Source organism: Phoenix dactylifera, unplaced genomic scaffold (assembly GCF_009389715.1).
Source record: "Phoenix dactylifera cultivar Barhee BC4 unplaced genomic scaffold, palm_55x_up_171113_PBpolish2nd_filt_p 000026F, whole genome shotgun sequence".
Classification (NCBI taxonomy): domain Eukaryota; kingdom Viridiplantae; phylum Streptophyta; class Magnoliopsida; order Arecales; family Arecaceae; genus Phoenix; species Phoenix dactylifera.
The window spans coordinates 1,144,382-1,160,418 of record NW_024067667.1 but is presented as its reverse complement, the minus strand read 5'-3'; the positions used below and the strand labels follow the sequence as shown (position 1 = coordinate 1,160,418).

At 36.6% G+C, this 16,037-nt stretch overlaps 1 protein-coding gene across 1 annotated transcript in view; it reads right to left on the bottom strand.

Annotated features, from left to right (window-relative positions):
• LOC103702498 (probable transmembrane GTPase FZO-like, chloroplastic) overlaps positions 1-16,037 on the bottom strand; it is a 31,429-nt gene that overhangs the window by 13,006 nt on the left and 2,386 nt on the right. The window contains exons 2-5 of the mRNA XM_008784952.3: positions 13,915-14,471; positions 13,721-13,789; positions 7,433-7,630; positions 3,145-3,276 (exon numbers count right to left, since the gene is read on the bottom strand). Of these exons, the coding sequence (XP_008783174.2) occupies positions 3,145-3,276; positions 7,433-7,630; positions 13,721-13,789; positions 13,915-14,471 (956 nt within the window). The remainder of the gene's footprint in view (positions 1-3,144; positions 3,277-7,432; positions 7,631-13,720; positions 13,790-13,914; positions 14,472-16,037) is intronic.

The following is a 16,037-nucleotide window of genomic DNA, read 5'->3' as shown; positions in this document are numbered from 1 at the left end:
GATTATGAAATTTCTCCAAGACTAAATTTATTGAAAGAACAAGATGAGAAATTAACATAATGTCCTGTCACATCTAGTCAAGGCCAACCTAATGAAAAGCATTACAATAATGTGTATAATTCCAGCATCAGTCAGCTTCACAGTGAATGACTCCTATTGTGCTTAATTGTGGTGAATATTTGCTTAGAGAGGATGCATCCCCGTCAACAATAAGCCAATCAAATGCTATAATAACCATCTGACTTCTAATCCAGACTATTATTAACGTCTTTCTAACATTGATTGATCGATTGAAGTAACCACCCATAAAGTATTATATCTAGTGACACATATTGTGGCTGCAGCCTATCAGCAAAGTACATAAGTGAGTGCCTTTGTGCTGTGTATCCATCCATACCAAAGATTACCTCTTCATTGAGCATGCATAAATGCTGATATGTAGCAGTATTGGCTTGTGTCCTACTATCTGATTTAGATGGAACTGACCATCAAGAGAAGCTTATGTTTCTCTAGGGGTTTAGGAACTCTTTGCACCACTTTCTTTTTCTTTGATGAGGCTTTCAAAGCTCATTAGACATCATAGCATAAAGTCATTATTCTGCATTGGATCAAAAATTAGAAATGAAGGTACATACAACATACAATTTTTTCATAGTAATATCATATTGGCTTTTAGTAGATGAGTTTCCCATAGTGATAGCAACATGTGTATGGTGCATAAAATATGTTGTTTAATTCCTATCATTTTCATCATGAAGTTTAATCTTATTTACTTTACTAATTTGTAGGCTACTGGAGTGATGCTTATCTGTATGGCAGCTTACTTAAAATTACATACATGTTCTAAAACTGCAATTCAAACAAATATCTACTGTAATTTCTAAACTTAGATTTATATAGGTTATTAAAACTTATGTTTGTTTGCTACACATAATACACTGGTACAAAGCAACTAAAACTGATTTATATTTATAAAAAGGCATAAAGTAGCATTTCATGACATGCTAGTTGGCAGCATGTGCCAAGTGTCACAGCACATACATAGTATGCCAGGCATTAACTAAGAACACAATACATGATACTTTAATTCTTCTTTCAAATAACTGACAAACATGTTTTGGGGCATTGAAACCCTTGACTGAATCATTTGAAATTTTGAATATCTTACATCTGGAACAAGCATGTTGGAATTATTGAAACCAATACAAGTAAAGAACAATACAAACACAAAAACTAACAAAGGATATACTTTATCGTACTGAATAAACAAAAATAGATTAGCAGTAATTAAAAATTAAGTGTAGACCATCACAGAGAAAGCCTACCCCATCATAGGAAGACTAAAAGATGCTAACTAAGATATGCACAGAGGCCAGATTTGCTAAAATCATTTAATTATGAATGAATTGTATGCAAAACAGAACTAAGACAAAAAGAAGACTTGCATTACTCTCCTCGCAAACATTAAAAAAAAAACTACACATGTCCCCTTAATACTTCAGTCTAACATTTCACATACCATTTGTATAGCTATTTTTGAGGACCTAGAACGTGTGTTTAGTCCCACATTGGTTGTATGCTGGGATATCTCTACGCACTTATATAAGGCCAACGAACTCAAATAATAACTTCTGCATGGCCTCTTTAGGTTTCTTAGGTTCACATATGGAATCAGAGCGGACCCAACCCATGGCCCATTAGACTAATGACATTGCAATCTGTGCCCTTTTGGGGCTGACCACAGGCAAATTATGGTACTTGTGATAAGATTTGATTGGACCTGAACCCTTAGCCTAGCAAGAACACCAAAGCTTAAATGGAGGGCGTATGTGAGGACCTATAAGAGCATGTATCACTATGTTTAGTACTCCGATATAGAGCCAAGGAACCCAAGTAACAACTTCTAGCTAGCCTTTTTAGATGAGGTCTAGGTCATTAAAGCTATGGCACCATGCCTAACTTGAGCCTGATTATACTTCTCCTAGTAATAGCGTAGGAACTATATGTACAACTAGTTTCAACTTCATAAATTACCATACATCCATAGGGATATGTGGCTGAAACAAGGAATAGGCATAATCATCTATGTGAGATTACAAGACACTTGGATAAGCAGTGGGAATATGAATAATACCTATTTCTTATATTAAAGGTATAATTTAGATGAACATCACTATCATGAATGCCACCATGACCCACTTCTATTAAATGAACATCACTATCAACTAGACCATGAAATCATCACTGAGTCATATAATCATGTGACCACATAGAAATTGCCATAAAAAGACTTAACCCAAATGTCTTTTCCTTATACTTTGATTTCTTGTGGCTAAGGTAAGCCCCTTAAATAATTTCTCATGAAATCATAGAATTATGCAAATGATTGTTAGAGAGAAGCCTTATAAACATAAAAAGCTAATGAGATAGAAAGACACAGGCAAGTTCTGACATCTTTTTTCAAAAAAAAAAAAAAATAGTATATCCTATGAGATCACATAGAAGGTTTAATAATTTAATTAATAACTAGTCCATAAGTTTACAGCACTTGGTTGGGAACTAAGTAGAGATAGCATGGAAAGAGAATCAGAAGCAGTTACCCAGTTAGTTACTTTGTTTTCATAGAATTCTTTGTCTAATATTGGAGACATCATGTACAGAGAAAGTTAGATTTTCTAAGAATATTTTACTTTAACATATTCAGGGTGCTAACTAGCTCAATTGCTAAAGTCACTAGGTGTTGGATAGAGTGACTTGGATTCAAATCCCACTATCACCCCAATTTTGGTTGGGCTTCCTGCTGTCGTAGTTATCAGAAAGAAAAACTTTAACATATTTGCCGTATTTATTGCACAGATAATGATCTTAGTTCATGGGATGCTTAAACTGAACCTTTATAACAAAAAAATTTATTTGTTTCATGGATAGACTCATAAATGTTCAGGTCAAAAATGTATTTGCATTCACTGCAGAAACTTAAAGACAATCTTCTCGTCCTCTCATTATTTTTGCATAATCTGCATACATCAAATGTGCATACTTACGTGCATGCGTGGATGTGTGCATGCATGTATGTATTTATATATGTATCATAGCATAACTAACATATTTCAGTGGTTCCAACTTCCAACAAACAAGTCATACCTCACTTTCAGTCAGTGGTCGGTCTGATGATATGACAAAAAGAACTAAATCAGCGCGAGGCACAAACTCTTCAGTAAGGCGTTGCTGCCTTTGGAGAATGACATTAGTACCTGGTGTATCAACAAGGTTCATCTGTTTCACCAAGTGAGCATATATTAGCTTTTGTTAATATATATATATATATATATATATATATAACATACATAGGTTGAATTAAGTCAAAAAATAGAACTGCAGACAAATATCAAATGAAGAGAATTTGGCAAATGAACAAGATGACCACTTTCTAGATTAGAAAAAAAAAAGGTGGGCATTATTGATAATGTAAAGGTCTGCATTATATGGATTTGAGTTCATATGTCAGATACAGGGTTGTGTCTAAGCATTAGACCCTTTCAATAATTAAGAATTTCTTCTTACAGTGCCATGTCCGAGAGTGATACCAAATCCTTGTTTAAGTTTTAGATGTGGGTGTACTTTAGGCTAAATCAAAGAGACAAAGCAACATACAAAGCTAAAATCTATAACCAAGGTTCACCAAACCAATACCGGAATCGTACCAATCGGCGACTGGTTCGATATGGCCAGTACATACCATATCGACCCGAGCTTTACCAGAACCAGAAGGAGTAAGGAGAGGGGGGAGAGGGAAATGGAGAGGGAGGGGATAAAGAGAACGAAGAGAATGGAGAGGGCAAAGGAGAGATTGAGAGAGGGGGGACACATATCGGTCCGTCATCATCATCGTTGTCATCATTGGCAGTGGCGGTGATGAAACCCTAACCCTAGTGAGAGAGGTGAGTGAGAAGAGCGAGTGAGAGAGAGAAAGGAGGGCTTCCAATAGAGAGGGCAAGAGAAAGAGGAGAGAGAGACAAGTGAGAGAGAACGGAGAGGGAGAGAGAGAGAGACTACGAGAGAGGGATACCTATCAGTCCATCATCATCATCGTTGGCAATGGCAGCAATGACAAAACCCTAGCCCTAGTAGGCGAGGGAAGTGAGAGAGGCGAGCTAGAAAGGCAAGCGAGGTAAGTGAGCAGGTTATATAAAACCCGAACCTGAACCGAATCAAAAGCAATTCTATCCCATTAACTGACCAATTCGGTTCGCTATGCCTTGAACTGGGCGATTCGAGACAATTCGGTCATCCTTGTCTATAACCTTTTAAGATAAATTTGTAACTTTTTCGATGGAGATGACCGAGAAATTCTTTCACTTAAATAGCTTCAATACTTTTCCTTGTTAACTTACATTAGAATGGAGGAGCAAGTATAGATGAGAATACAATAATGCAGTAACCCACAAATGAAAAGCATTAGCCCAACATATACAAAAACAATAGGCTGTGACACCTCAAAAAAGATACATGAGCATGCGGTCTATGCGCATGCAGCACATACATAAACCTAAAACCTCCAACACCCTCCCTCAAGCTTACCATGTGTTATAGAGCAAGAATTTTCAAAATACAACTAGAAGTATAGCACTATCCATAACAAAAATGCTCACAAGAATATTAACAGATCAAATATAGAAAAGTGAGAAAATATGTGCAAATGGGACTGTCTACAAAGTCATGATTGTTTAAATTACTACATTCTCTCATCATAAGCTATTCACATTGCCATCTAAATAGCATTCTAGCTGTCATAAGTCATAACTAAGTTGTGTCGGAAACCAAGCAACCCCAGCCATAAATGCAGCAAGAAAAGAGTAGCTTTATGGCAAAGAGAATTGCCATGTTAACTGCAAACTTTTTAAAACCGAACCAAACAGCGAGCCGGCAAGCTATCCAATTCCCAAGTCGACCAGTCCGATCGGGATGTCTTCCTCTTTGTCCCCATCAACTCCCTGGACTTCGACCCTACCGACCAAAACTTGAAAGCCTTCCAGGATCCCCTCTCTCGCTTCCTCGACACCACCTCCCCTCCTTCAGATTGGATCCTCTTTGACACCTTCACTTACTAGCTCCCCCACGTTGCCGCCAGGCATAGTGTAATGTCCGCCTACATCAACCTCATTGGCGTTGCCACCAATGCCTTCATCTGTCAATTCTTTGCAGCGGCCACCAATGGGATGACCTCAAGGGTGACACTCGACAAGCTCACTGCACTGCTCGATTGGGTGTCGTTCCCCACATTGTTGACCTATCGTCGCTTCAAGACCCGACCGATCCTGCATGTGTTCAAGCCGTAGACCACAGGAGCCGCAGGAAGTATAACAAGGGAGCCAAGGGGCATTCTCCCCCAGTTGCACTAGCAAGTGTCCCGTTGAGTGCGATAGCGAGAACCACGTTGGCCGCCACCCCAACCTCAACAGCATCACCTACTTCTGACTCCCAATCCTCTCCTGCTTCGCTGCCTCCTCCCTCCTCTCCTTCTCCGCCACCTCCTCGTCCACCATGATCAGTACCTGCTCCACCGCCGTCGTAGCTCCCTCCATCGTCGATGCCACACCCGCCCTCCCCGCCACCCTTTGTCACCTCCACGGCAACCGGCACCGGCGGTTGGAGATCGGTTGTGGGGGTTTGCAGGGCATCAAGGTCAAGGACGAGATTGGAGTGCCAGACACAAAAAAATGAAATTTGTGAGAAACAGACCAAACCAGGCGGCCTAACCCTTTCATCCGAATCTCCTAGGTTTAACCAAGTTTTAACCACTTTTAAAATGCCCTTTGAACCAGACTAGACAAGCATCCAATTTCTGGTTCAACCGGTTTAACCGGTTGGCCAAGCCGGTTTTAAAAACATTGGTTAAATGGGCTCAGCCCTAAAGCAAAAGACAATTGCTTCTTTGCCTACAAAAGATAAAGGAGTCTTCAACATGGAGAAAAGAAACTATCATAACAGCTGACTAACGTAGTCATCTGGCTGACCATTTGGTTGTAGTGTTGTACCATTATCACTGATTCACTTAGGTTCAAGATTGTTGTAGGCCACCTAGTTGAGGAGGTTTTGCAGTAAAAGAAACAACTTTATTTGCAATATTTGCAAAAAGGGACCACTTATTATTTGTTTCTTAAACAATTTACTTTGAACATCACGAGACCAGGATAACCCTGGAACCAGATGGTTGCGAACATGTCCTAGTTGATCCACACATTCTGGTAATCAGATTGTTGCACATGTGTGAAATATATTCACAACTCTCCTCAAATTCAAAAGAGGCTGTTTCTTAAGAAAATAATTCCAGCTGGTTTTTGCAATTATTACAATAAAGGAAATCTTTCCTACAAAACTCCTGCTAATTAAAAGAATATAGGCATAGCGCCGACACGCAGACACACACACACACACACACACGCAGAGAGAGAGATGACAAGCTTAAACCATTTCTCGACCATTAAAAGGATAGCAGCAATAATATAGATGAGGAAAATGGATGCTCTTGAAAATCTACCTACCCCCATGCCCAACCATAATCATCACCTATTCATCCTCCTACATCTCAATAGCAGCCAATAAGTGCCTCTCTCTCTTTCTCATGATCGCACCTCTTACTACCACAGAAAACAATAAGAAGTCATTCTACCTTTAATTTACGTCATATTTTCAAATTTATTTCTACAGTAAATTTTAAAGAGTTCAAAAGGACCCTAGATTGTTTATTGACAGCTCAATATCTTATTTACCAAGAAGGCTATTTGGGCTTTAATATCACGAAGTGCTATGCTACTTTTTGATCAAATGTTTATGATATCCCAGGTTACTATTATGAAAATTTGAGAGTACTGAAAAAGAAAACTGGAAAAGTCTGCTATAGTTGTTTTGATGCCCTTACATAGAGTACCTATGAGTCTCCACAAAGTGACAAATTTTGAAATTTTCTCCTCTTTTTTTTAAGTGTGTGCTTGTCTATGGCAAACCCCATATATCCCTTCAGTTTTCTTCTTCCTCTTTTTTTTTTATTTCCCTCTTTTGTCATCACATCATGCATTGCAGCCAAGACCGCTTGATAGTTTAAATGAAGTTTGGAACCAAAATTAGTCATTTTCTTCATATAAAGTGACTTCAATTCTCAGGCTAAAACATGAAGGATAACCCACTAAAACTGATAATAACCAGAAAATGAAAGAAAAATACAAAAAAACGATAACTAATTTAAATCTAATAAAATCTGGTGCAACATCACACGAACTTGGATCTCCATCACATTGTACAAGATGTCAGATAATCATGGGAGATACTACCAGCAACTAAGAGAATTGTAGTGGCAATGACCAAATTGGTCGCTTAAGGGGATAAAAATGGAATATAACCATTTAGTGATTCAAAAATCAAAACTACTAACCTCCTTGAGTATTGGTGCATTTAAGTAGCATATGAGCTGGCCATCTGGATGCCTTTCACAATGATCTTGCTGATTAGACTCCATATCAGAATGTGAAAGCAGAGCGATCTCATTTGTCGTAGGAACTACTCCTTCCTTGAGATACCTCTTTCCAAGAAGAGCATTTATAACAGTAGATTTCCCAGAATTAAATTCACCCTGATGATATAAGATAATTATGAAATACAAGAAGCTAATATCAAAAATTCACACTATTAAACTGTATTTAAAAAAATGAAAGAAAACTTAATTCAGATAGCCATAAGAAGTCACATCTTAATTTGCATTAAGTAACAGAATAAGATAAATCTGCCATGCAAGCAATTTTTGCCTTGAGGAGAGCCTCCAACATCAGAACAGGTGCGCTGAAAAGGGTTTTAAATAATTAATAAATTAGAAAATATGTGCAGTTATTCAAAGACCTGGACAAAAATAGATCAAGCTTATTATTACCTAAAGTATATCTAAAATGACAATTTTGAAATCAGGAAATACTCATTTTTGATTCTATCTATCATCTTTTTATATCAAGAATACTCTCATATCTATCTTAAAACATATGTTAACCAGCCCACCCGCTCTCTTCCCAGCATTAACAATCACTAGTGTGTGCTCTCTCTTTCCCTTCCCAATCAGATGAGACCCCTTTTTAAAACTCCCAAACAGGGTCTCTCTCTTTGATTCAACTCCCAAACAGATCAGACTCTCTCTCTCTCTTATTCGACTTAATACATATCCAGTCCTCCTGTCTCCCTTCCCTCTTCCCTGAACCATGCACTACACGAGTCCAGGTACCAGCAAATAAAAATGCAATTGAGTCATTATCAATGATCTGATAAGTTCATTTTCTGTGATGTATGCCAAAACCACGACATTTACAATATTGTACAGATAATGCAAGATCGCAAGCCTTCTGTTATTAAAGAGATTGTAACTTAAAATTTGAGTCTGGTTCTATTTATGATGGTTTAAAAAGAATGACTATTATATGTCATTTGGAACCAAGTGGTGATCAGACAGAATACTTCTCATCTATGTCCTTAGGGCAGTAGCAAAAACAGTTGAACCAAAATACATTACAGCTCATGCCTGTTTTAATGGAAGTAAATTTATAGTTAATTGAAAATATAAGATACCTACGTCCTGGTTTGCTATTCTCCATCAAATCTTTCTTGTTTCCTTGCCAATTGCTCCTCAATATCCAACTGCTTCTAATAGCACAAAAATATACAATAACAAGAATACATAAACTAATATTTAATTAGTAGTCTAAAAAGACTTTTTCTCTTGTACCTGTATAAGCCAACTGTTTTCCATTTTTATGTCTTTTGTTCATCTGTTTCAACTCTTGGGCAACTTCAAAATCATGATCCATCTTGTCAATCATCAAACCACAATTTTTTTATTTGGAGATGCAACTCTATCAGCAAAATTTTCAATTCAAGCCTGTAGCACTTATAGGTCAAGGTCCTCCACCAATCATAAGTGCTAAGGAGGCTCAAGTTGAAAATTTTGCTGATAAAGTTGCACTTCCAAATACAAAAATTAGGTTCAATGGATTGGCAACAAGAATCCTAACTTTAAAGTTGTGCAAGAGCTGGAGGAGATTTAGAAAAGACATAAAATGGAAACCAGTTGCCTATATTATTATATTGGTGTAAATGTGCAGAGATTCTTACTAGGTTGTAAAGCTTACAACTCCCTTTCTCTCTTTTCAGAGTTGCGTAGTATTTGGCTATAGTTGAGATTATAGGAGGAAGGGACGAATAGATAGAGCATCATTATTACCAGTTGGATGAATGAATTTTGTAATTTTACAAGTTTTGTTATTATTTATGAATTGAGATTATTATTATTATTTAGTGATATTGAAGTTGTAATAAATTTTCAGGCCTTGCCCTAGGGTGTATGCGGCTGTGTCACGTGGCCGACCTGGGTGACGGGTTCGGAGCATGACACATCAATAAACAAAGCATGAGCTTTGTTTTTAAGAATAGGCACTTACATTTAATTTATTGCTAATATGACTTATGCCATGCATCTAAGAACAAGGATTGCCAAATCGTTACTAGGTGGCATACCGGTCAGCACTCGAACCGATTCAGACTGGTTCAGGACCGGTTCGGACCAGTACCAAACCAGACTGCATAACACAGTATGCGCGGGCGCGCGGCGCGATGTGGCGAACCGGTGCGAAACGACCGGTTCGCACCAGTTCCTAGCTACACTGGACGGAACCGGATCTAGTATCGGCCGGTTCTGGCCCAATACTGCTGGGTTCCGGCCCCATAGGGGCCCGAACAATTTTCCACCGCCGAACCAAATCGGTTCGATACGGGCGAACCGGCCGATACGGGCCGGTTCAGCATTCCTTATCTAAGAACCACAGTTACCGAATTTGACACTAAAACGCAAAGCGGGAAACTAATAATAAGAGTTGAACTTTGAAATAGGAAAGCGTTTTATTTCTAACATATGATCCAGAAGGAAGCAACAAGCAATTCGATGGGGTAAGAAAATTCTCTCTCTTTTGCAAGAAAATAGACATGTCATAGAAGAATAAATGATGTTTTGTGTACTATTTATTAATATAATGTTTTCCATAGTATTTATTAATATAAGAGGAAAATCATATAAAATAAGAATGCTTAGATAAAATGCCAATATAATTTGCTAGTGAGTTCACAAGAGCGTTTCAATCTTGTTGGTTTCTATCCAAAGGCATTACTCAATGTCCAGTAAATTTTCCAAAACTGCAACTGCCCTTGTCATTGCTTTAAGTGTCAAGAGAGAATGCTAACAATACAGTACGCTACCAAACTTTTCATCAGGCTATCTGAGTAAAGGGAAACAAAAAGCTTGGAGCAGTAAGTTGGATAGAACTAATACATTTTTAAATTGCAAATGAGCCACCAGCTCTTTTCAGTGACCTGCACTTAGAGATCCAAATTGTATAGTGTAGGGGTTTAGTTGTCAACAAAGCCAGATACTGAGAAGTAGAAGAGGGAAAGATAATACCAGATAAGAGAATTGTGAGAATGAAAATATGAAGGCACATTGTTTACTGAAAAAATTGTAGGAAGACCAACAAGTGCTCCTATTATGTTTGGAGCGTGATATATTTAAAATATCTTCAGATTTGTGATAGATTAACAGGAAAACTAAATGCATAGATATTACAATAAAACTTGACTAGCAACTACTCAAGAAACTCCTCCCATACATACACTGAAGGAAAATTTTTGAAAAGTTACAAACGTAATAATTATTTAATAAAATTTTTGAAGCTGGCTGTTTCTTTCAATGGTTCATGTCCTGATATCCCTGGCTACATTTTGCATCATTAGGTGATTGCTGTTCATTGACTTATTCAGTGGTTCCTTAGCAAATGATTGCCTAATAGCAGTAGTTATGTGGTTTCATATTGTTTCTCCTCACTTTCTTCTTTATGCCCAGGTGCTCTTTATTAATAGCATTTTTATCGACAGGCTGTGAAACATGCCTTTTTTTCCATAAAACTTGTAAGAAGTTAATTGAAGCAATCATCCAGATCTGTAGGTCAGAGTTAAGAAAATAAGGTTAAAGACAATATATAGCTCAAAAACAGTTTCCAAGACCAATAGCCTGGCTTAACAAATTAAATAAAGCAATTCTGGCATATTGATTACAAAGGTCAAATAAGGGATGCTACTTAAAAATACAGGGCCAATATACAATGCTCATCATTCAGATACTAAGATGGCATCTTAAAAAAAAAAACAAACGCACCTCTTAATCGCCAAGAAAAGAAAAAGGATAAAGTGCTTTTAGATACTTCGACCCTAATCCATTCCTCCCCCCAGCCATCATTACCCTTCTATAATGATCTGAAGTAGATAATTTAAAAAGAAGCTCTGTTTTCCAAAATAATTTCTTCACATGCAAAAGGAAATCTTCAATCCACAAAATAATAGTCACCCCAATTATAAGCAGAGTGTACTTGATTTCAAATCATATAAGTTTAGTAGGCATATCCCTGGTGAATAAAATGTTCTTCAATATCACCAACAACCTTCCAAACTGCAAAACTATCCTTCGCAGCTTTATAATCTACGATATTCTTATTACAAATCAAATGCTAAGATTTTCCACAAAACATTTCCTCCAATATTTGGGGATATTGACCAACTTGTATGGCAATGGCCCACTATATGGAACTTATTTCCAATCAGTGAATACAGATATCACATATCAAATTCTTATTAAAATGAATCAAATTTGTAGTATCTTCAATCCTAGTTGCGAGATCAATGGTCCGAAATTCTACTGGTGAAGAAAGCATAAATGACTAAGGCAAGAAGCATCACATGGAGGCGAAGAAAATATTCGATAAACCATAAACGACTAAGTTAAGAAGCACCACCAAAGGGGGAAGTAAATAGCTGATAAACCCGATTAAGTAGAAGATTTAATTTGGTAGAGGAAGTAGTATCTACTTAATAGGCAATCATACAAGCAGAATGAAAAAATGAAAAATATTACTGCTCTAACAAAAATAAAAATAGTTTGAATATAAATAGTAAAAATAAGGATTTTTTGCATATATACCCTCCTAAATATACGAAATTGCATGAATACCCTCGTAAAATTACTATTTGCACATATACCCTTCTTTTTTTCTTTTTTGCATATGTACCCGTACCATTTAATGTCGTTAAAAAATAAACGGATTAAAATTAAAATGATTGAAAATTTGAGATACCCTTATGGGTAGATATGTAAAAAAGTTATAAGCGTATACATACAAATAACAACTTTATAAGGGTAGACATGCAATTTCTCATATTTAAAAGGGTACACATTCAAAAAATTCATTAAAAAAAATCAAAACTCGGCTGAAATTTGCCAAGTTGGATCGACAAGTCATAAAAAAGATCGAGTTATATTATCAATTTTCTTTTTTAAGATCTTGACTCAATCAAGTTGGAATATTAGGTGATCATTTTGGTAATACTATTCTCCATTTGATTTTGATATAATTATCATCATTGAATCTATGACATCTACATATTTTTTATTATTTTTAAAAGATTAAAGCATATCAAATTTAAATTAATTATAAATGCTTATATTAGCAAAATATTTTTTAGTGATTCGCAAATGTTGAGTTGTTGATTGTTTTTGAGGCAAGAATTTAGTAAAAGCAACATGATATATTCTATAAGAGTTGATATTAAACATGATTTAATCTTTTTTGTTATCGTTTTTTATTAATGAATTATCTTTAGTGGATTTTGATCATTTTTATTGATTTTTTTTTAAGTGTGTACCCTCCTAAATATGCTTCATTGCATGAATACCCTTGCAAAGTTGCTATTTACATGTATATCCATCAACGTCAGCGGAACCGACCCAAACTGTTCGGGTCGGTTCCGCCCGTTTCAAACCATAACGGTGGCTCACACAGTTCCGGCTCCGAAAACGGGACGCGTTTCTGGAGCCAGAGAAGGAAAAAGGAAAGAAAAAGTGAGTGGAGGAGGGAGGGAGAGAGAGAGGACGCCGATGGAGGGCCAGCGGAGCCCGACGAAGACTGCAAGGGGGCCGGCGCCGGCGTCCCTCCCTCCCCCGCTCTCTCTCTCTCTTCCTCTCTCATTCTTCCTCTCCCCTGTCTGTTCCGTTGTGTCGATACGGGCCCGGCATGGCATGCGCAGGCCCGTACCAAGTCATCCCGTCGGAGAACCAGCACAGGGTCTGGTACCGGCTCCTCTGACCTTGATATCCATATAAAAAAAAATTTGCATGTCTACCCGTAAGGGTAGTTCAGTCATTTCAATTTTAAATCGTTTATTTTTTTAACGGTGTTAGATTGCATGGGTACATATATAAAAAAAAGTAAAATAAGGGTATACATGCAAAAGAAGTATTTTATAAGGATATATATGCAAATAGCAATTTTACAAGGGTATTCATACAATTTTATATATTTTTGAGAGTATATATGCAAAAAAAACCCTAAAAATAATCATGCTTGGTCAAGGCATGTATGCAGAAACATGCACAAAGCAGGTGAAGAATGAAGGAGATATTGAATATTTCAAATATAGTTAAACAAAGCAAAAGGATAACGTATCATGCTGACTTGAATATATGTATTGATCTAGCACTAAGGTATCGGAGACTTACTACTGTATCTTAATATGTAATATATAAGTCCACTCCAACAAAAAACATAAAGTTCTCACAATAGAGTTTGCTAAATTTTAAATTTACCACAACAACCAGCAAAAAGGGCTCACTGAGACGAGAAGCAGCATCCTCAAGAAGTGAAACCTCCTTCATCTGCCACCCAATGTAAACATTTATATGTTTTATGTCAAGCATATGCAAAAGAATGTGTAGTAGTAGTATTTGAAATCATTTGAAGGGCATCTTCAACTACCAAATGTTTAACATTAGAAGATCACCATTGGTGCAGCTTTCTTGACAACTGCAACCGCCTCATGTAACAACATCCTTTCAGCTTCAATCAACTTTATCTCTCTGTCACCTAATTTCATAAATCCAGCAACCCTGTTCCTCCCATTGATTATGACACTACCACCCTCCACATCCATTCTACTGGAATTTGCATATACATCTTGTGAGACTCTACTCACCACATCTTCTTTAGAAAATGCCTTCAGAATATCATCACTGGATAGCTTCATATCACCCAAAGTGATGACAATACCACATGCACCTAACTGGAGTAACTTTGATGCCATATTGAAAGGTAATTCATCATGAAGTAATTCAATTGCGGCAAAGAATACAGGCACCTTGACTTGCTGGTTAACAGAGTTTTCCAGTATTGTAACATAATTGTCATTCTCCATACTCATTATAAGAAAATCAGCACCTTCGAAACTTGATGCACTAATTGCAGAGTTTGCAGTCTGCACTGTCCTTGCAACTAGAGGGAGATATACAGAATCCGGTTTGGATTGCATCATCATATTCCTTGCAACAATGGCAGGAATACCTGCATACAAAACAGAAAGAAAAAAAAAGGAACTTTCCTCACTTTATTACTCTCAATAAATTAGTTTTCAATATATCTGGGCAAAAGCAGGATCAAGATAAAGAAGGAAAAAAAATAAACCTTCAAAATGCTTCAAATGCAGTGACAGCAAAGTAGAGTATGCCTAGAAAGAGAAGATGAACAGTATCATATAACAAAAAATGACAAGACAAGCACAGATTATCTACTCTGATGCAGTACTAATGGGGTTAAACAAAAAAATCTACTATTAGAATAGAAACTCTCCTGTTTGAACTTCACCTCAATTTTGGACTCCACCATTTTAATATTTTTTCCAGATCAGAGGGCCTGCTACATGCTCTCTTGAGTATCGGGACTCCTTCCCAGCGGAGCTAATTTTTAACTTCACATTTCTGAAAGGGGCTCTCTCTCACACACACAATATTGGACTCTTTAAAAGTTATGCACATTTGCACATGCACAGTACTGGTCTATATAGGTTGTACTCACAACGATTCAGGATAACAATTAAATTAACCGTCATCAGAAGTATTTCAGATCCTATATCGAATGTACCTACATTATTGGATTTTTTTTTTTTAATGTTTAGACTACTTGGAGCAGTAGCGAAATATATCATGTGATACTAGGCATTGGACTTGACTTTAACCTAGCAGTAGTGTTGTTGGGAATTGTACAACACTTGATTATTAGTTTCAATGTGTATTAATGCATACATGAAACATAATGTATGAGTACTCATTAGCATACTGTCAAGATGTTTGATGTTCTCAGCTTAGCAATTTTGAGAACATTGTGAGCATATTTTATACGTGATAATATTTTTGTACACATGTTCATGACTAAGATGTCTGTTGAGCCTTCTTAGTCATACAACGGATTATTAGTTGGCTGCAAATCATATCTGTATGGGTTAGGAGGATTGATCAGACAGTAAAATCAAATGTTGGTCATTTTCTTAAAGTGCTATTGTAGATATATTTTGATTTCGTGCACATATACCCTTGTAAATATGGCTTATTATATATTTAACCTCCAAAATCACTATTTGCATATATACCATCAAATTATCCTGTTATTGCATGGGCACCCTGCCTGTTAGATTTTTGGCTCACGGTGCTTATAAATAACCATTTCGGGTATCATTTGGCATTATTACCCTTTTACATTAATACTCCTAAAAAATTTACCATTCAGTTTGTATTAAAAAGAGCTATTTTATAAAAAAAAATTCAAGAATAATAATGCAAAATGGTAATAGTCATTTTTCAACATCATTGGCCAAAATCTAATGAAGAGGTATCCATGTAAAAACAAGGAAGTTTTGAGGGGTATATATGCAGAGAATGATTTTCAAAGGGTAAAAATGCAATAATCTATATTTGCAAGGGTATGTATGCAAAAAGCCAATTTCTTTTTGATAAAGATAAAAATAAAGAATGTTCTACATTCATGTTGGTCAAGGTTAGATTGTGAATTAGTATGCTATCGAGATAATGATATAATAAAGAAGGCTACAAGCAAAATGTTGAATCATCATATGGA